General features: G+C 46.2%; 2 protein-coding genes across 2 annotated transcripts; one reads left to right on the plus strand and one right to left on the minus strand.

The window, feature by feature from the left end:
- Positions 1-1,359: 1,359 nt before the first annotated feature.
- Positions 1,360-20,285, minus strand: LOC126556707 (uncharacterized). Its single transcript, XM_050212151.1, has 8 exons — positions 18,759-20,285; positions 12,117-12,442; positions 8,563-8,714; positions 5,626-5,733; positions 4,455-4,581; positions 4,078-4,373; positions 3,738-3,990; positions 1,360-3,142 (listed from the first exon to the last, which is right to left on the minus strand). The coding sequence occupies exons 1-8, from the start codon at positions 20,107-20,109 to the stop codon at positions 1,376-1,378; spliced, it is 4,380 nt and encodes a 1,459-aa protein (XP_050068108.1). The 5' UTR covers positions 20,110-20,285; the 3' UTR covers positions 1,360-1,375.
- On the plus strand, positions 9,016-9,473 carry LOC126559606 (uncharacterized). The gene is made up of 2 exons (XM_050215777.1): positions 9,016-9,117; positions 9,208-9,473. Exons 1-2 carry the CDS (start codon positions 9,036-9,038, stop codon positions 9,471-9,473), a joined length of 348 nt encoding a protein of 115 aa, XP_050071734.1. The 5' UTR covers positions 9,016-9,035.
- Positions 20,286-20,387: the final 102 nt, after the last annotated feature.

The raw sequence follows: 20,387 nt of genomic DNA on the forward strand, positions 1-20,387 counted from the left end.
GCCAAAAAGCATCCAGTGGTGTGAAAAGATCGGTCGGACAACTCGGAAGTGGCACACCTTTTATAGGGGGGCTGCGAGTCCGCGTTGAACGTGTAAATAACCCCCCACCCCCCTTTCTTTAGGTGCTTGTTGGACAATAGTTGGCGTGTTTGGTAGGTTTGAAAAAACTAGTGTTCGTTAAGCTTCTTCGCATTCGCTCTACACATTTCCATCCAACTATACACAAGGAACGCTACAAAATTCCCGCTAGACCGGCTGCCACTGATATATACATATTTTTGCGGTGTGGTGTAAAAGTTTGTGCTCCGTAGAAAAAGGTCGTTAAAGATTTTGGTTGGTTGACTGAGCCGTTTGGTGGTAGAAAAAATGGTTGCATGAATTAAGGTAATTGTTTCGTTCGAATTGGTACGTTTTCATTAGTGATATGTTTTCATTTAGATTCAGATCTGTTCCAAGGAGTTGGGAGTTTTGTTTTGTAGCGCTTCCGTTACCTCGTTGTGGAAGGTTTGGGGCTCTAAGAGAGATGTAGCGAAAATATTTCCTATAATTGTTTGTGATGTTCTTTAGTAAATTTTACCGTTGAGATATTTTGTGTGTCCATTTCCATTCATTCTGCCGTTTCATCTAATTTTGACTTTTTTGTTATACGTTTCCTAAGTTTTGGCATGTTCCATTTTTTCTATAAATCTAAATTAATTTGCTTTAACAGTTCTACATTTCGTTTTCTACTTGTCTAATAATTAAGCTCGCCGTTGTCCATGAACCCATTAGTCAAAAGTATTAAAAATTCGCGAAATTATTATTAAAAATCACAAATACCAACAAGATAAAACCAACAGAAAAAAAGAGAGAAAATAAAACAAAAATAAACAATAGACAGGTTATAAAACTTTTGACCGTTGGAAAACGGATTAAACAACAGAACTAATAATGCAATGCAACATGCCAGCAAACTCCAGTGTCCGTTACGACTACGACCCCTGTCACATTAAAAAGCGGTTCCACCTCTTCCAACAACGCATGCCTCCTCACCGATAATCGGTAGACACTAGACGCTTTCCGCGGGCGGTAGCGTACGTTCGCAGCATTTGCAGATCAGCGAGCTCATCCGCTCGGTCAAACAGATCCAGTAGCTCACCAGTGCGGACGTGTGCTTGGAGGAGATGGATTCCGATTCCGCGAACGGGGCCCGTCGTTCCGAATCGAGAGAAGTACGGCCAGCGACACCGCCCCGATGCTGTGACTGTGGTGAATCGGCCTGCAGTGAGGTTGAGGTGAGCAGGATACCCTGCAGCGACGGTTCGTACGAAGAGTTTGTGTGATGTAGCAGATGTTGCTGCTGCTGCTGCTGCTGCTGCTGAAGTTGCTGCTGATGTCATATGGTTTCACCAGGTGGTGCCATACTGCCCCCATCAACCCCGGCAATCGCTGCAGCAGAAGAAGACGGTTCATCCGCGTACGAATTATCCGCCCCATTACGAATAGGTCCACCGGCCGATTTGCGATCACTAGATACAAGCGCCAAACTGCCACCACCATCATTGTCCTCCGTCAGCGAGCGATTGTTGAGCGAAAAGGTGAGACTTTTGTGGCTACCGCCGCAGCTGGAACCGGCACCACCTCCAGTCGTACTGCCGCTAAGACTTCGGCAACAATGACGCCCACCGATCGGTACGTCCAGACTGTAGGCACGGCTGCGGGCTGCTGCGCCGGCCGGACCACCTAGACCGAGCACCTCACTGTGACGGTGCTGCATGAGGATGGGCGAAATTGATTTGGGCTGGTTCATTACCACCGGCGGTCCTCCACCGTAGAAGGACTCACCTGGCACGAGTCCTGCCGCGTGTTGCTGCTGCTGGTGAACCATCAACGAACTGCTAACACTAGCCGGTTGCTGACCCGTCATGGTACTATCGCCACATATCGCTACCGGTCCAAGATCGCCCACATCTACCGTGCGTGACTTCTCCAACCGATGGTCCCGTTTGGCCACAGCGGAAGACGACTTTATCCGATCCGGGGCATTCGCCGCTAGTAGTTGCAACTTTTTCGATTCTCGCGAATCAAAGTTGAAGCTTAACCGACCGGTAAACTGGCGCAACCGGGACAGGAACGATTTCGATCCGGTAGACGCAGCGGATGACGCTGTGCCAGTGCGGCCTGCCATCCCATTACTGCTACCATTACCATTGCCACCTTTTACACCATCGTTTCCACCATCCTCATCATTACCGTCGCCTCCGACACTCCCGGAAATGGTCCCATCGATACCGACCTCACCACCACCACCAGCGGGGCCCACTCGTGGGCGCATCCCTGCTCCTGCCGCCAGCGCAAAACATGGCTCCCGTCCATCGAGATGCTTCGCGTGACTGTTGGCCGCTGTCGCATTCTTATTGTTGCTAATGCTATTGTTATTGTTATTATTATTGTTACTGTTGCCTTCCGTGCTGCTGTTATTGTAATTGTTGTTGCTGTTGTTGTTGTTCTTGTTCTGGCTGTTGTTGTTGTTGCGCAACTTGTCCAGCTTTTGCTGCTGATTAAAGCTTAACATTCGGCAAAAGTGTTTACCGGCACCACCGCCACCACTACCACTACTACTCGATGCGGCAGCCATTCCACTGCTGTTGTTGTTTTTCAAATTTGCCACCGCTGATGCAGTGGCCACCGGACTTCCGCTACTCCCAAACAGCTTGCCCAATCGTTGCTTCCCCGTCGGCGGTGGTTGACTGCTGGCAGCTGGATCACCTGCCGGGGCCGCCGTATCGTGCGTACTATTCAGACTGGTGCTCTTGTCCGAAGACGAGCACATTGTGTCGTGATCGAGGCTACGGTGCTGCCGCTGGTGGTGGTAGTACAGCACACTGTTGTCCGAGTGGACCGTCTGTATCGGGACGCCGTCCGACATGCGCCGGTTGTTACTGTACTGGTCTAGGCTAATGGCGCGATTCGAACCAAAATACGTGCGATTATTAGTATGCTGTATGTTGCCGTGCGAGCCACGGGTGCGCGTACCTGTGGTGTAGTATTCACCGATCATCGACGGGCGCTTCTCGCGGCTACCCTTCCGGGAGTTCGGGTGCGACTGTTTGCGGTGGATGCTTTCCGTGTCCACCTTGAACTTGGACGTTTTCTCTGCCACCTGGCGCATGGCCGTGTGTGTGTGTTTTTTTTTGGTTTGCAGGCAGGTTTAGGTTTAGGCAAGGCATCGTATGCGGTTTTGGGTTTTGGGGGTGGATTTTTTTTTTTTTTTTTTTTTTTTTGGTTCATTCACGTCGATCGGTCGGTTGATCCGAAGACGTTGTGGTCGATCGAGGGAGCGCGCACAGTTCGCGTGCGGGGCCAATTGTACGACGAAGGAAGAGTAGTGGTTGCCATCGGGAAAAGGGGAGAAAGAAAAATCATTGTTATTACGAACGAAAGCAAGCTTTAGGAACTCGCATTAGCGCAGGTATGAGACAAACTCCTGCTAAGTTGCAATGTGTAGCGGTTTTGCGTGTTTCTTCCGTGCATTTTTTTTTTTTGCGTTTTGGATTTTGCAATATAAAGCGATGAAGTACGAATGATTTAGATACGTGTCGACACTAGCCAAGTAACGGTTTAGAGGATGCACACTGAATGATTGGCTAGCGGTGCGCTTAATAGATTGCTACACTAGAACTAGCACCAGGTGAATCGAGCTCCGCACCCACGTTCGGGGTGCGTGCACACTGTCTGGGCACGTGGGCCCCACTTACGTCGACTTCGGTGGCCGTCTCCGAGTCACCGCTTTCGCTGCCCTCCGGTAGGTCGTGCAGTTCGGCTGCAATTAAAATAGGCTCATCAACAGACGTGCGTGAGGCGGACTTTTGCGAGGGAATACTACGTCGGGACTTGACGCTGATGCCGGACTGCGAACGGGGTAGCTGCGGGGAGCCACCGCTCTCGGACGACGCTGCTTCTGCTTCCGCAATCGATCGGCGTGTTTTGTTTGCAGCATCGTTGAGGCGTCTGCACATAAAAAGATGGAGAGGAATCCGATTATTGGAGGTGATAGAAAGTTACTATAACTACACTAAAGAGATCACTCATGCGTACCGATAGTAATCGAGAGCCACCCTAACAGGAGTGATGATCAGATCCGTCAGTTCCGGCAACAGTTCACCGAGCGCTTCGAACAATGGCAACAGTACCAGCCCGATGAAGCGCACCTGGCTACCGGGTTTGGACACCTTGTCCGGATCCATAAACGGTGTCACTGGCAAACCTTCGGACTTTTCCGCTGCACTTTGTGCGAAGAATTCCTGCAGCAGCCGATCAACCCACGGTTCCGCCACATCCATTGGTCGCGCTTCGTTCGAAATGTCCGCCACCTTTATCAGAACCATGCAGAGCTGTGTTGCGCACGGGATGGGAGGGTAACAGTTTGAGGTGAAATTAAATTGAAGCATTCAAGCAACCGACACAATGCTTACCAAATTCGTGTGAACCTTGTTGCTGTAGTCGAACTCGGGTGTAGCCTCTTGAAACTGGGTGAGAATTTCGTTATGTCGGGCCATATCGGTGGCCAATATGCACCGGATAATTCCCTCCCGTACATCTCTGTTGCAAATGGAAAAAAGCCCAAAAAAAAAGGTCAACATTAATAATAAAGCAACGACGTGCCTAGTCAACGAGAGTGGGACTAAATAGACTTAAAGTCACGAATGAAGTTGAAACGAAAATTACTGCAGCACACAACACGTGCGCGGACCGATTTCTCGTCGGCCCGTGTTATCCCACAGATTGGCGCCGTTTACTACGATTGGAAACGATTTACACAAGCTCGATGGCACCTACGGGGCACCAGCTCAATTATTGGCACCTCTCGATGCAATCACAACCGGGACAACCCGCGGCACCACCTCTGCGCCTGGCTCGGCGCGTTAATGAGCGGCTCGTGGTTGAAGCAGCAGCAACAGACGAAGATCAAGGTGTTGTCGATCGCCGTCGGGTTAGGTTCAATCTCACTTTCAATTAGCTGAGCTCAGCCCAGCGTGCAGGGGCTGTTTTGAGCGTGGAAAGCTCCGAGATCCGGTTGCTAACCTATCTAGCGAGCGCATCATGGTGATGATATGTTGGGCGGAGAACGTGTTGCAAAGACGTAGACGCCATACATTAATCATCATTAGATGTCACACCAATTAGATGCACCACCGATTGGTCTTCTGGGTTTAGTGCATTTCGCTCGGGAAGAAATCCGTATCCGGAACAGCATACATACGCACATACAAATACACATCAGCACAACAACAGGTTGTTGGACGAATAATAGGATCACGGGCACCGTGTTCATGCGTGTATCGCGTTGACCTCGCGCGACACTGCAGGTCGTCAATTAGGTTGTAATTAAGTACCTCTTCTCCAGCGAATGACATTTAGCTTCGAGAGGTTTATACGACGGAGGGTCCCGTTTTCCGCTTAGAAGACTTATGATAAATTGGGCAGCAACCATAACCCAACCAGTTGCGACAGCAAATTTATGTCACAATCACACGCTATCAAACTCTCACTGTAACTCCATTTTGTTTGATGGACCATTTGTAATATGTCTCACTAGCTCAGTGGCTTAGTGGTTTACCTCCCGTGTTTGGGCTCTTTACTTACTTGTACATCTCCTTGCTCATGTTGCGAAATATGTTGCATTCCGGGTGTTCCAGCAATCGAAACGCGATCGAGCAGTGATGGTTTTCTAGCGGTGAAATGTCATTGTACCTGTGTAGCAAAGAGAACGTAGTGAAAAAGAAACGAATATACGTGTTAGATACATACAAACTAAATGGAGCAATTTTGTGCATCCGACATATCCGACCGTCGACCGAACCAATCCGGTCAGCCCAGTATCCTTTCAATCTGCAGAGCTGCAGAAATCATCAAGCCATCAGCCGCTCGAAATCGGAGCTTTATTGGTATCATATAATCTACTGCTTTCCTCCCTCATCCAACCGACACGAACGATAAATGGGCAACGGAAAATCAAAGCTCAACGATCTGGAAGCTTCTTTTTACCGCCCAAATGCACATCTGGGCGGCGCTCGTACGGGGAGTCGACCCCAAACGCAGTACGAGCGTATTGAAGCGAAATGCTTCAATTGGACAAACAAATGGTTCAATCAATTTGTGCAGTCAACAAACTCGCTTCGTACTCGCAAGAGCACTCGTGGGCGTGTTTGGGGCGGGACAGCAGATATGAGCCATCGGTTTTGTTGGTTTGGTTGGTTTTTACTGTAGAATTTTGGAAACCTTACGAGGATCAGCATGACGGGCGGGTGCATCTGACTGACCAAACTTGTTGATGGTGATGTGTACGGTCGATATTTTTCACAAGATTGGCTTTCCGACGGACGATTCAGCTTTAGCAATCTCTCTTCTTGGGTGGTAAAATAAATTGGCAGAATTGTGGTTTATGTGGTAGTACATCACTATTCACTTTTGTTGTTAACGTATGCATTTCAAAAAAACGATAAAATGTTCCGATATTTCAAGCGCTTAAGCTGCCATCGGTTGGTCGTTCAATCGGAATGTTGCGCTATAGTTCGTTCATATTGCATGTTCAATCTGGGCCTCAAAAAAATCTGTAAGTCATTGGGCACACTTCGTGTCGGCCGGAAACGATCAGAGATGTTACAAGTAATAAATGAGATTTTGGATCTTATGGAGAAGGGAAAGTCTTTAGAATGAAAACCACCTGACCATTTTAAGTGACCGTAGCATTAAACAGAAATTGTGGTTCACGATCAGCCAAAGGGATGTCTCGTTTCGTGTTATCTTCTTCAGGATTGGCAGTGACACCTAGCGAGATTTATAGTACAAGGAGCTTTTTAAAAGATGACAACCCTTCGATTTAAAAAGAACCACAAAGATGGCGTCACCTACTTGGAGCTTGTGGTAGATCCCAAGCATGTCAACCTCAACGTGTTCCACTCGATCGAGAATTTCTGAGCCAATTTATAGAGGAGAATATATCTAATTAATTTCTTGACCAAATCATTAATGGATATAATTGGCGACCTGTTAATTTAAAAAAAAAGTCTAACAAACTTCTGTTTGTCATCGATGGCGAAAGACCCAGGGAACTGCATCAAGATAACATGGTAAAGATTAGAGGTATTTTTGTGAAAATATAAATTCATTAAACAAACAGCTGCAATTAGATTTATTACAGTGTATCTCTACGTTAAAGAAATGCGGCTTCGATAAACTTTACTCGAGATCGAGGTTATAGAAATTCACATTCTCATTCTAATCTTTGTATTGAAAACATCATTCCAAACACACAGCTTTTAGATAGAGAAAAGCATGAAATGAATCCGAAATCTCACACCTAGATGACATTACCAGGTACCTTCTATTCAATCTGTCTAATAGCAATGAGCTAACAGCCCTTTTTGATAATGCAATACGAAGAAGGTATTGCTCAACTTTGCATTATTCATCTTCAGCACATCACGATAGGGAAGAAAATGGCTACGATTTGATGTATTTCATTCCACTTCAAGGAAGTGATTCCGTTTGATGTGTATGGTCGCCAAGGTGGCCCCGTCTTCCCACCGAATTCAGAAAGATTCGATATTCATTTAAACAGCGTATCGTTCGCACCAAGCAGCAGCAAAAACATTTCATACCAACCCGCCTAAAGCAACCGTTTGTTGTTTGATCGATCGGATAACCATTTTATCCCAGAAGCAACCGACCGACCGAGCTTCATTAGCTAATGGAAGTAAGTTCCAAATTGGTAGGAAAATTTTCAATTCTACCGTGTAACAACCGTGTGCTGGTAGGTAGGCCGGCCGGCAGGGGTTTGCAGAACGCGCTGGTTCGCGCTGGCACAAATAAAGCAAACTTTCGAACCGCGGAAAATACTTTCGCAAGTATTTTCTTCCCAAGTTGACCACCGAACCGGCCAAAGTTTTGTACGACGGTCAAGCAAAGTTTTGTTAAAACAGCACGGCACCTCCCGTGGGCTAGCAATTCACCACCGCTCAGCACAGCGCTTTTAGCAAGCGATTGGCGCTTGCAGGTTGGGCGTGGGTAGAGGAGCGAATTCTTCAAATTCCTCTCACCGGGAGCGATCGGGATTTTTGCAGGGAATAAAGCAAATACAAAACAAAAAAAAAACTTCTTGCCACAGGCAATTGGGTTTTGGTGAAGCTTACGTGTGTCTACAAATTAGGTTGTCAGCTTGACTTAATACCATCGGTAGCTGTATGTAGACAAACCACATTGGACACGAGATGATTGGGTCGCGTCTGCCGGCGTGTAACGTGGCCCTTTCGTGGAGCTCATTGACGACTCCTCTTTTCAAGCGCACTTGGGACGAAAATACCGAAAATGTTCATTACCGCTTTCCAATTGGGAACGGCGCGTGCAAGTGCCAACGTCCTGATGGCGCCCCTTAATTAGCTCCATTCAAAAGACGTTCTTGTGACAATATTGTGCCAATTGGATGATCGTTAGAGCCGTCGTGTGATGGAGTTGTTTATTTCCTTAGCACCGTAGCGCCCCAACAGGTTCGGTAGCACCGGGAGAACGTTTTCCACCTACCTTAGCGCCAACTCGGTTCGTGCGTTAATCTGATAGATATTGTTGTAACCGGGATGGTCCAAATCGTGACAGATGCAGGACACCAGCAAAACCAACACCTCCAGCTCGCCTAGCCGCTGGACCAGATTCGTATGCCATGCGATAGCGTACATCTGAAATAGGAAGAAAAAAGAAAATGTTAAGAGAATTGGCCTTCGGTGATCGGTTCAGTGTTTTCGCGTCTACTGTCGATGGCCAGCTGGCGAATGTACTGCACTGTGCTTGATTACTTTCGGAAATCACCCAAATCACACCACTGGCGGCCACAATTTGCTGCTCACAATCACAGGAAATGATAATCGTTACCGAGACGGTCCGGCGGGAGTCGAGTCTTGGACGTGTTTGGCTGTACATATAAAAATGGCAGCATGTAGACAAATTCTCAGCAGACACTAGAGAGCAATCACACCCACCGGTTGGTGAGAAAAGCAGCAATGAAGTCAGATATAAAGCTGATGTTTCTTGTGCTTGTCGGTGCCACTACGTTGCTGCTACTGCTGACTCCCGTTTCAACAGGTACGTGAGTATGTGTGTGTGTATGTGTGCGTGTGTGCCGTGTCTGCTTCGTTACTGCATCAGCTGGTGCATGTTTGCAATTTATTACAGTTCAACCACCGGTCCCATACTTTGAGCAAAGGCTCGGAATTGGACCATTGTCTTGGAGCGAAATGGCGTACTTGCGGCGGCTCGTTCAGGAGGAAGATGACGGTGGTACGGAAGTAACCACAGCAACTGCACCCGAACAGGATGGTTCGGATGCATGGGACAATTCGTGCGTTAGTGAGCCAGTTAATGTTGGCGGTTACAGCCAGGAGGAGGAGCAGGAAGAGGTGAACGAATCGGACGAAGCTCGTATCCCGAAGGATGTGTAAGATAGTGGGTGACAGTACTGACCACGTGTGTAGTAGTGTAGGGCACTAGGATGTGCCAGGTAAAAACGAAAACCTATCACATGCACATGCAACTGAAAGTGTTATGACTGTCTTTGATCTTGTAATGAAAGAACGGTAGTGGCCATTGGTACGATTCGGGTAGGCAGAATAGCACAAGCAGAATGAATGTCATCAGGTGAAATATTGTCCGCTTGGTAAGAGAGAGCGTACGTACCCCTAAGCAAGAATAATTGGATGGACCTTTATGCATGATACTGTCATTTGAAACCCGCACAGATTCTATCTAGTTATCTCGCATTACGGCTTTGCAATTTGCCGCCCGGCCACCATTTGGCGTAATGCCGTAATGCGTCGTTGTACTATAAATTTCATTTAATACACGACAGATGTTTGCACTATGTTCCGCCGAGGATTGAGTTTCGCTTCCGTGGCAGAAATTAGTGGAAATGATTTAGTGGTGCATGAAGTAATATATCACCAGAACACACCAGGATTCAGGTCATAGTAATCTCCGGCGCCATCGCGTACATTAGTCAAAGTCGATTTTCCTGCCACCGTTTCCGCGGGAGGTTGAGATATGGGATGGCTTTTGGTAGTGTGATGCTTGAAGTTACAGGTATACACGGTACGACTAGAGCTACACCTGGTAAAGGTTCTGTGATGCAAAGCCGCTGAAATACGCCACACTGCCAGCATGACTGATGAAAGGATGCCAACGTGCGGGTATATCTGAATGGAATATTTTCACCCTTGTTCTGCATGGCGACGGTTCCCATAATGTTCTTTTCGTGCATGCACTCTCTGGCGCTGGAGACTGCTAACAAACCAAGCATGGTTGACGTACGATTTGATGACTACTGTGGACAAAACACATCCCCTGCATTCTATTCATCATCAATTCAGTAATGGAGTGCATACCATTTCCTTACCGAACACAATCATGCTTTTAAGCAGTAGTTGCATGTAACAGAGGTGGAATGAATTTATGATAAGATCACACCACTCGTTTCAAGTTGAAGAATTCGTTCGTACGTTCTTATTTTTCTCCAGCACCAGCAGCTGATGTCCAAATACGATTGAATGCAATTTTTTTTTCTTCCATCGAATATAAGTCTGATTCAACTCCTGTGGTAATGTTAAGAACCAGTCCCGCCACCCGATACCTTCGCACGGGGAATATGGACATTAAAATTTATTTATGTCTATTCATCACCGCTCGACAATGTGTCACACTAGGAAGATGCGAATGGGATACGGAAATATGTGACATTCCAAGGGTTGGCTCACTCATTCACGAACCAAAACCCTGGCACACGTGCTTGTGCTAACCAAGCTCGAATGTTCCAATGGACCGAATGTAGCCATTCTGTGCAAAAATGAGGTAAAAGAAAAAAAAACCAACACTGCCATCATCATCCAGCCCACAAAGCAGGACGTTCGCTGCTGATGGTTTGATGGATTGAGCGATCAAGTGGAACTGATGGATGTCATTTTTCCTATTGTTATGCTGGGACCACCCCCGCCTGTGGCCATGCGCGTTTTCCCGAAACCTCAAACCAATGACGTTGCATTATGCAACTAGATTCGGGGTGAAATTCCCCTTCTAGTCATCACCACCCGACAACAGCACTTCCACTACAAGGGCAATGCAATCGAAAGGTTCGAAGCCGGTTACTGAAAGCTTTTTCCTCAAATTCCGACGTCAGCGTTTCACGCTAATTAAACGGTGACCTCTTCTTCAGCGTGTGGCACACGATGCGGATAAAGGTTGGCGCGACGCTGAAGGTGGGCAAAAATCGTTCTCAGATTAGATTGCCACCTGGAATGGCAGATGGAGATTGGCGTACCGGCCAGTGAAGTGTCGCGGAGACAGGATCGTCTTGCTCTCTTGCTTCGCCGTCGCAGGTGGATGGATAATGTTCACCGGTTGGATGGTATGCAATTATTAGCATGCTTTTCACGGAAAAGCACTCTTCGTTTGCAAGGCAGTGGTGTTTCTTGCCATTCCTGGAAAGGGCAGGATAGTTGCACCAGTGCAGTTTGATGTAGCAAATAAGTGGAGATCTCAGATTCGCTAACCTTAACTCTCGTTTGCTTCCGGAAAGTTAATGGGATAGTTTAAGTTGCACGGAAATGGAAGGTGTTTGCTACTTGTTTCTGCTGTTCATGTACTGCTATGTTTCTAGTGTTGGAAAGAGATGAAAATATTGTCGTTTTCAGACAAGTTTGAAATGTTTTAAAAATTCTTAAGCAAGAGAAATGCCATGCCACAGGCCCTTGGAAGCAAATGATGCAAAGACAACACATTTATCATCCTTTTATCATTTTGCGAACGAATTAGTAGAAAGGCTTCATTCAATTGGTACAATTTTGTTACAATCTAATTATATTTGTAGTACCTCTTTGTGAGCTCAAACATAATAAGCCAATCAAAGAGCGCTGATAGCGCGTAATGCTTGAAAGGGCGGCAAATAATCTCCTAACCAACAACCGCCACCCTCGCATGATATAATCAACCGATGTAAGGTATGCTGCTACACTCACACAGTTGTGGCGGGATTATTCAAATGAAAAAAGGGAACGGATTTTCCAAGAAATGCACCGATATGAAGCAATACTTACCATCTGGGCGACGCAGAAGCAGTGCCGATAGTTGTGGAACGGCACATCGTTGTAGTGCTTGTACACCTCGTACAGCCACTCGCGCAACGTTCCGATCGGTATGTTAAACTTCTCCAGCAAGTTCAGCTCCACAAACATCGTCTGCATTAGGTGGATCACGTCCCAGTCTTCCCATTCGTAAGAATCGAACGCCGGCAGCCGGAGGGCGGCCTTTACCTCGTCCGATAGCGTCTTGTCGCACGTTTCCAGAAAGCGCTTCTTCACGTCCGTATGCTTTGGTAGGCTAGTTTTCCGATGCGGTGGACCGCGCGGTCTACTTGACAGACCTACGAGAGGGGGAGGGAGAGAGAGAGAGAGAGCAAGAGATGAGGAGACACTACCTTTAAAAGCTTGTCGTAAACAACATTAAGCCCGCCCCAGTGGTAAAAAAAATAACATTAAAAATAGGAAAAGTTGAAAGCCGGCGCCGGTAAGATTGGAGCTTTTCTTGTTGCTGGTCTTAGATGGCGAATGATTTCTAGCTGGAAAACATAATTTAAAAGCTTGTCAAGAAAGAAAGGTAGCAAAATAGATTGCGACTTACTGTACGTTGCCATAAACAGCTCCACATCGATGGACGATGTTAGGAATAGCGTTTAAAAAATTCTTATCGTTTGAAAGCATTTTTAAACTTTTACATATTTTGAGAAATTTAAGATAATTTTTTCGCCCAAAACCAACTGTCGACCGAGAAAGCTCTTTAAAAATTGATTACGTTAAAAGTATCGAACAAACAAAAAAAGCAAGAAATCCTTGCAATAGTTCATCAGCTACAGAAGTTTCCATTTTCGTCTGTCAGGACAATACATCCGCCGTACAGTGTGTAATGGTTCACGGTATTACGAGCTGGCCAATGAATGAATTGATGAGTTTTCCAACCTTTTCTACTGCAATCTTTTCAACGGCAATACAATACACCTCTTTTGCAGTAACGTAGATATTGCAAATGATCCTTTGATGCCGCTGTCTTCGGTACGATGTCCGAACCGAAGAAGCGACCAGGAAAACCCGTTTGAACGAACATCACATCACAGCAATAGACAAGCGCTAACAAAAGAGGATACACGTTCATTGTTTGCTAGTTTCGCACACCTATTCCACCTAGGAACGGGCAAAGATGCTACACACAACCGGGCCGAACTTCATCAAGCTTTAGGGCCTCCCTGTGCATGGTTTGCGACGAATGAGTTGCTCGATCGTTTTAATACACGTTTCATGTGCGCACACAATGATTGAATATTGATGCTGGTGCTGGTATACGACCTACACGTAAGTTCGGGAGTGATTCGATAACAAATGCACAACAATACAACCGTATCGAACTGAACTTCATACACATTCAGAATATATCGACAATCCCTTTTGGGAGCAAATTGGTGATACAGTGATCGATCGGGAAAATATCGCTTCGGGGCCACCACGTGCACTGTTACGGATATACGGGTAGGGATAGGGGGGGAAAAAAAAGAATGAAACAATAGAAGCAAAGCAGTTGGTATGCAGCAGCAACGAACAAAAAATCGGAATTTTTCGCTATCGACGAGAGCAGCATGGGACGAAAGCGCGCTTTAGGGTATCAGCGGCGGGTCACAAAAATGAAATACCACGTACACGGTTCGATGAGTGAAATTGAACAATGAGAAGCGAGAAAAAGGCCCCTTTCGATGCCACGAAACCCACTTCTCATCCCCAATGGTCTAATCGATGAATGAAGCGAAACCATGCGAAGGTTTGAGGAAAATGAAACTAGAAAATACATAAATATCTTGCCAATCCGGTTATACGAGAGTAAAATAACAACAAAAAAGGATGTACAAATAAGCACACAAATAAGACACAGGCTGAAAATTCCAGAATGGACAATTTGATTCAGTTAGCTTGGGGATTGGGGTCAACCATTCGACGAAAAGTTTTTTTGGGCGCAAAAATGTACAAACAAACAAAAAAAAAAAATAACTTCCACTACCAAACAGATGGATGTTCGGGTTTATAAATATCAATATTTAACTCCAGGCAGAATATGTTCAATTTTTAGATGTGAATTGGTCATTTATTTAATTTTTTTCTGCATGATAAATAATCCTTTAGATAGGAACGTGCTCGTATTTAGACAAAAGATTTTAAACAAATTTTAGTAGACTAGATGTTCATAAATGCCACTAAACTTATTGTGTTTTGCTAAACGTAGGTGCTGAAATTAAGTTGTTAGGTTCAACATTGGAATTATAACATTGAAACACAAAAATAGGACATGGTGATTGAGATGTTCATGCCGCAACATATACAAGTTATCGCATTCTTATTTATTTTTTAGGAGTATTAAATATTCACAACATTTCCAGTTTGTAAGTTTGAAGTATCCTCCATTTCATGCTTTATGACGAGTTTCTAAAATAAATCGGTCGATGGTCGCACCTGGTCTATTGGCATTTCGTCCCACATCTTGGAAATGATCTTCTTAAATTGGTCACTCACTCTGATTGGCCATGCATGTACAACAATTAGTGGAATTCTTAAGAAGACCAGAAGATTCATGATCTTATCGATAAAGTCGGTCAAATTGTCCCATCACCACTTTTGGAGAGTATTCCCCGTGTGGGCTAGTGCGTCGTCTAGTTAAAAGATGTATTAATCCTTCCCGTAGAGGTCCCAAAGTAGCAGTGCCAAAACCTTCTTCAAAACTTCTGTTAATTTTCACATTTTTTCTCGATACCAAACAAATACGGATCTGGAACCGCCACCTCTGGAACCGCAGAATGTTTATTTGATTTAAGGAAATTGGCGAACTCATCCGATCAATGAGGACATTTCAATGATTGCGCTGCACCTTGATGACTGCTGGCATCCTTACTGAATGCGCTCGCCCGGATCGCGCCCGTCTTCCAGTACCGATGCCAGCAACTAGTGACCGATGACAGTTACTATAATTTACTTTGATAACAATGATTTGAATTGTACATGGTATCCCCGGCATTTCAAGAATGGCTTAAAGCTCTGCGTCGAGAAATGTGCTGATATAACATTCGCTAGGAAACGCACTTCCGTCAGCGTTGATTACTCATTTAACGCCCCGTCATTCCACGTAAAAGCTATGTCAAACATTTAGCAGTGCTCCTTGACAATAAGGTCGAGCTTGCAGGACCAGCTAGAGCACCTCGTCACCAAGGGTAATCAGCTGATAAGCCTGCCAAAATATCCAGTGCGTCTCGGCGACCCGGTTTCCAACAAGGCACTATATTATAAGGCTGCTGCAGCACATTCCCTGGCTCGCATAGGACTCTATGCAGCGTAAATTCACCCGTTTCGCTGTGTGCTTCTGGGGAATACCATGACCGCTGTGTGCTATTGGACATCGAATCTCCCGGCTTCTTTATCGACCGTATCGTCTTGCCAACGCTACTACCCAAACTAAATGTCTAAGTTCCGGCAAGATCGCTGCGCATTGGACTATTATTTTTCATGTGTCGTGCGTGCTTCAACGCTTTTTGTGATTTCAACGCGCTTTGTGAACCGGACATGATGATCATCTAAGGCAAAGAATAAGGAGGAAAAGCCTTAACAATAAGATTGTAAAATTTATTCAACACAAGCGGGTTGACAATACGGCACTGGACCGCCAAAATCAATTGTAAATAAATAAATAAAAATGATGATCATCCGTTTTTAAATTGTATCCATCTTGAGCGTCCCCTATTCCATCTTAAATGTAATTGCGTAAATATAAGATAGCTTCGAGAGGGTATATCAGATAAAAAGTTATACTTCTATCCTTGTTTCAGGCCCGCGGGTGTAGTGTACGTCGATACGATGCTACTCTACATTTCTCTGCCTCTTAAATATCACCGTTACTCCCCCCATAATGACATAATTGATGGGGATAAATTATCGAATCACTTTATTTCCGACGGGATCATGATTATCAAGTAATGTTCGCGAAACCGGAGAAGATGATAGATACGCACCATGCTGTGGCGCACAATTTAATGAAGCACACAGCGTCTGCCAGCTACTTCTTTGCCCCACTGACGCCCCGATATATTCGGACGTCGGACAAACGCAAAACCTTTGTGAGCTGATCAGAAAAACAAATACATTTTAATGAGGTGAAACAGACACAATAACGCAAAGCACTGGCCCATTATGTTACGGGGATCATTAGTTATGGGGGGGGGGGGGATCTGTTAAAATGTGTGCGTGTGTGTGTGTTGGATACATTTTCCCTTTTGCTTTGCAAGAATGTAGCGATGGAACCGGAGTTGAATGGTTATCGCACTTCTTTATTTGGTTTTACTGTTGCCGCATCTCTTACGTCAATGGTCATCCATGGCCGCATCAGTTATTCCACGCCAAATTTACAGCGCTACAAGGACGAGGTATATAATGAACATTCTAGCACTATTCGCCGGGCTCGCACACGTTCGCAAGACGAACCCCCGGTTCGGAATGAGCTTTTCTTTATCACTCACGTTATCTAACAGTTTCAAACTGTCAAACCATCAATCTTCAATAGTGCCGGACCACATCAGAACTGCGCAGAGACTCGTGTGATCGCGTCCCCCTTTTGCAATTGTACGGTGTTGGAATTCAACCGACTTCGGCAAAAAAGGGTTCGGAAAAGTGAAAAGTAGATGAAATGTAACCCCCGGGTTTAGCTTTTGCAACCAATTATCCTTTTATACCATTCCGAAGGAGGATATCGATCGGTTTTCCGGTCAGATGGTTCCATCCCATGGGCAGGACCGGTAATTTTTGGACCAGTGAAATGTGTTGTTCAGGAGCTTCGGAGATCCTCAAAATTACATACCAAATAGCTTCAGCTCGGTAAGATTGATTGCGTTGCGTACCTGAAATAGGTTGGAATTTTGTATGCAGCGCCGCTAGCCCGATACCGACGTCACCGGACCAGCCCACAGCTGGTTTTTGTTTCTCCATAGTTGAACATTGTTGCCTTTGATATGAAATATTCATGCCAAAAGGGATGTTTAATGGGCAAAAATTGAAGCTTGAAGTTAAATTTTGAACCTTCTAACTGGAAAACGTAACTACATAAAGTAAATAATATTTATTAGACACATAATTGCTTCCTTGCATTATGGCCGAGCATTAGAAATCAATAATTTAATAGGATCCAAAACGATATTTTAATTCTTAAACCAACACCAAGCAGTATCATCGAAAGCATCTGCTCCAACACAGAAGTTTTTTGGTCGGCTGTAGAAACAACGAAAATGGTCCTGCCTATTTAGAAGAAGGAGATAAAAATCTCCACCACCGTCGTGATTCTAACACGGAAGCAATTCGATATTGAAGCTCGTCCCCAGCTGCTATAGCAGATACAGCTCCGCCAGAAATAAGAAGAAACGCAAAACGTTCCATTGACAAGGCGAGAAGGTCACCACAATGTTGCCTGGCCTAACTGTCCTTAAAAAATTTCCCAAGAAACCAAATCGTTTGTCTAATCGCTTATCGATGGTTCGCACTGGTTCGGACAGAAACGTTTTGCGAGCAGTGGGGCACATTATTACTTCTTGCTGGTAGTCGAACGTCCGACGGTTGACCGTTCTTCAAATTACGGTACAAGCAATAAAATAATTTTATTTGATTTTGAGCTTTGGATGGATTTCGTCTGCCAGCAAGCACACCGAGGCCAGGCTCAGGAGGGCTAAGGAAATAAAACTAAGCTTTCCTATATCCTTTTCGTGTCAAGCTTGGTTTTCCGGGTCGAACGATCTTATGCATCGAGGAGGCATTCGAACTGATAAAGCCTACCGTTTTTATGCCACTCCTCACCCGTAGCTCTCTTTCTTCTTTCGTGAACTGCGTAAGACATAATGCCTTTATAGCGACTGTTTACGAGCTCTTGTTTCAGGGATTGCGTGTTACACATTGTGTTTCTTCTATTCCACCGTAGACGGAAACGTTAGCTTGCGTCGTTAAATTGTTCCTCTCAAAATTTGAAGCTACCAATAGTCTGTAGGCGAATCATGTACTCGAGCGAACACAGTACAAAAACGGCCTTAGTGTACGATTTGATAGCCCACACCTACTTTCTCCAAAAAAAATCTTTTATGTACGAAATATGAACGACCCTGAAACATATTTGTGGGCACCACAATTTACAGGGGAAGCAATTGGACGGACAAGTGGGACTGCCTACTCTTCCAACACGGTATCCATTACCGGTGCGGCGTTTAATACATCGTAACCTAAAGCGACAGCTTCACGTATGATTGGCCATCAAAGAACAAATTACCTTTTCCGCTGGTCAGGATTAGGCTGTGCCGAAAATTGGTGCTTAATCCACCGTGCGTTACCTGTATGGGTGGCCTTTCGATTCAGTAGCACACACCCATGATTAAGCTGATAAGGATATGTGAATATCGGATTTCAATAAATTAGGTCAACCGGGTAATTAGTGCGTATCACGGATCGTTGCGCATCGTTATGCTCGTTAAACGACAGGACACGAAAGCCTTGTTCATCGTTACAAGACACAATAGGCTTTAGAAAAATAAAATAATTAACCAGGGCACATCATGTCAGTGAGACACCCTTACAGACAACCGACCAAACTACGGACAGTAATGAAAGCGCTTTACTTACACAGCCAGTTCATCCTTTCGGCAAATTCGATCTTCCTCTTCAGTTCCTTTATAAGCAGCTTAAGATCGTTGTCGGTGATGCTGTCCAGATTGTCGCACAGCTGCTGAAACTGCTTCGGTGTACAGAAGTTGTTCGTCAGCTCGGACAGTCGACGGCGGAGGCGCCGGTTCTGTTCCGTCTCAAACTCCCCACCGAGTGAGCACCGCCGGGACGACGACGGTGACGAATCCTTCCCTAGTGTGGATCGTCTAGTGCTCGTGTCACCCGGATCGGCCTCATCGTTCGCATCCGCACCGGAACCACCCGTCGTATCGGCGTCCTCGTCGTTTTCGTCGTCGTTGTCGTCGTCGGTGGTCGTATCGCTGCCGGCGACGATTTCGGACGGGTCAGGGACGGGTGATGGCCCTGTCTCCGCCAACGCTACCACCGTTTGCTGGCTGCAGCATTCACTGCTCGTTTCCGCCGTCAGCGTAACCGTGTCTTCCTCGTCGTCGAGCGTTGGTTCGCGATCGAGCGATCCCGGCCCGGTCGAGCTGTCGCAGTCGCTGTGAATCGATCGCAACGGCTGCGAAGGTTGTCGTGTGTCAATGCACGGTACGGCACCGGTGTCAGACGATGCGGACGATGTTGCAACACGCGCGTGATGGTCCCGATCCTGGTCCAGGTCGGTGCCTTGGTTCATAGTACGATCAGGATCGGGTTGCGGCTGTTCCTGCTGACCTTGATGATTCGGTGCTGCTGGTCCCGGATCCACCCCTTCGTATGCTTTCCCGATTGAAGATTTCTTTTTGGTTCGTTTCGTTCGGGCTCGGCTGTGTTCGGGACTGTCCCGAACTGTTGCACTGCCCGTAAGCTCCACCTTACACCCGGAATGGCGTCGACCACAACTGTGATAGAACGCAATCACCAGATCCTCTAGCTGGTCTAGTTTACGCACTTTTTCATCAACGTTTCCGTCGTCCCAGACAATCCTTGGCTTACTATCACTATCATCTTCACCGCAGTTCGCTTCCTCCGGTGCTTCAGAAGCTTCTGGGCATTCTTCCACCACGACACAGGGTGTTTGCTGATCTGCAACGATCACCGCTGGTGGCTTTGCTACCTCCCGCTCGGGGGCTCCTTCCTGCTCCTGCTGCTCTGGAGAGCCCGGTGGCACAGTCGGAGAGAATGCGAGCGTTTCGCGCAACCGCAGTACGCTCGTGGGCGGATCGTCCAACTTCAGTACGATGCGCCGATGTAAATCCTTCAGCTCTGTCAAATCCCACTTCTGTTCGAGGTTCCGAAGACGGTCGGCTATGTACCCAAGGTCGGCTAATAGCTTCACATCTACGGTTCCGTCCTTGTGGTACATTCGAGAGCTCGTTACAAGTCCGTTGCCACCAGCGGAATATGGGTGCGTGCGCTTTTCACCGTCCCCCGGTTCGCTTGACCCCACGCTCGGCACCCACCGATACGACCGTCCGTTAGCGTTCGTGACAGCAAATTAACGTAAGTGGTCATTAAAACGTGTTGCAGATCGGCTTACGAAATGATAGAGGTACGATAGTGTCCGTTGTTGTGGGACCTGAAAATTAAAGAAAGAGTAAAATGTCGTTACTATCCTCGTGTTGCAAATACAGTCTCTCCAAA

This window comes from Anopheles maculipalpis, chromosome 2RL (assembly GCF_943734695.1).
Source record: "Anopheles maculipalpis chromosome 2RL, idAnoMacuDA_375_x, whole genome shotgun sequence".
NCBI lineage: Eukaryota > Metazoa > Arthropoda > Insecta > Diptera > Culicidae > Anopheles > Anopheles maculipalpis.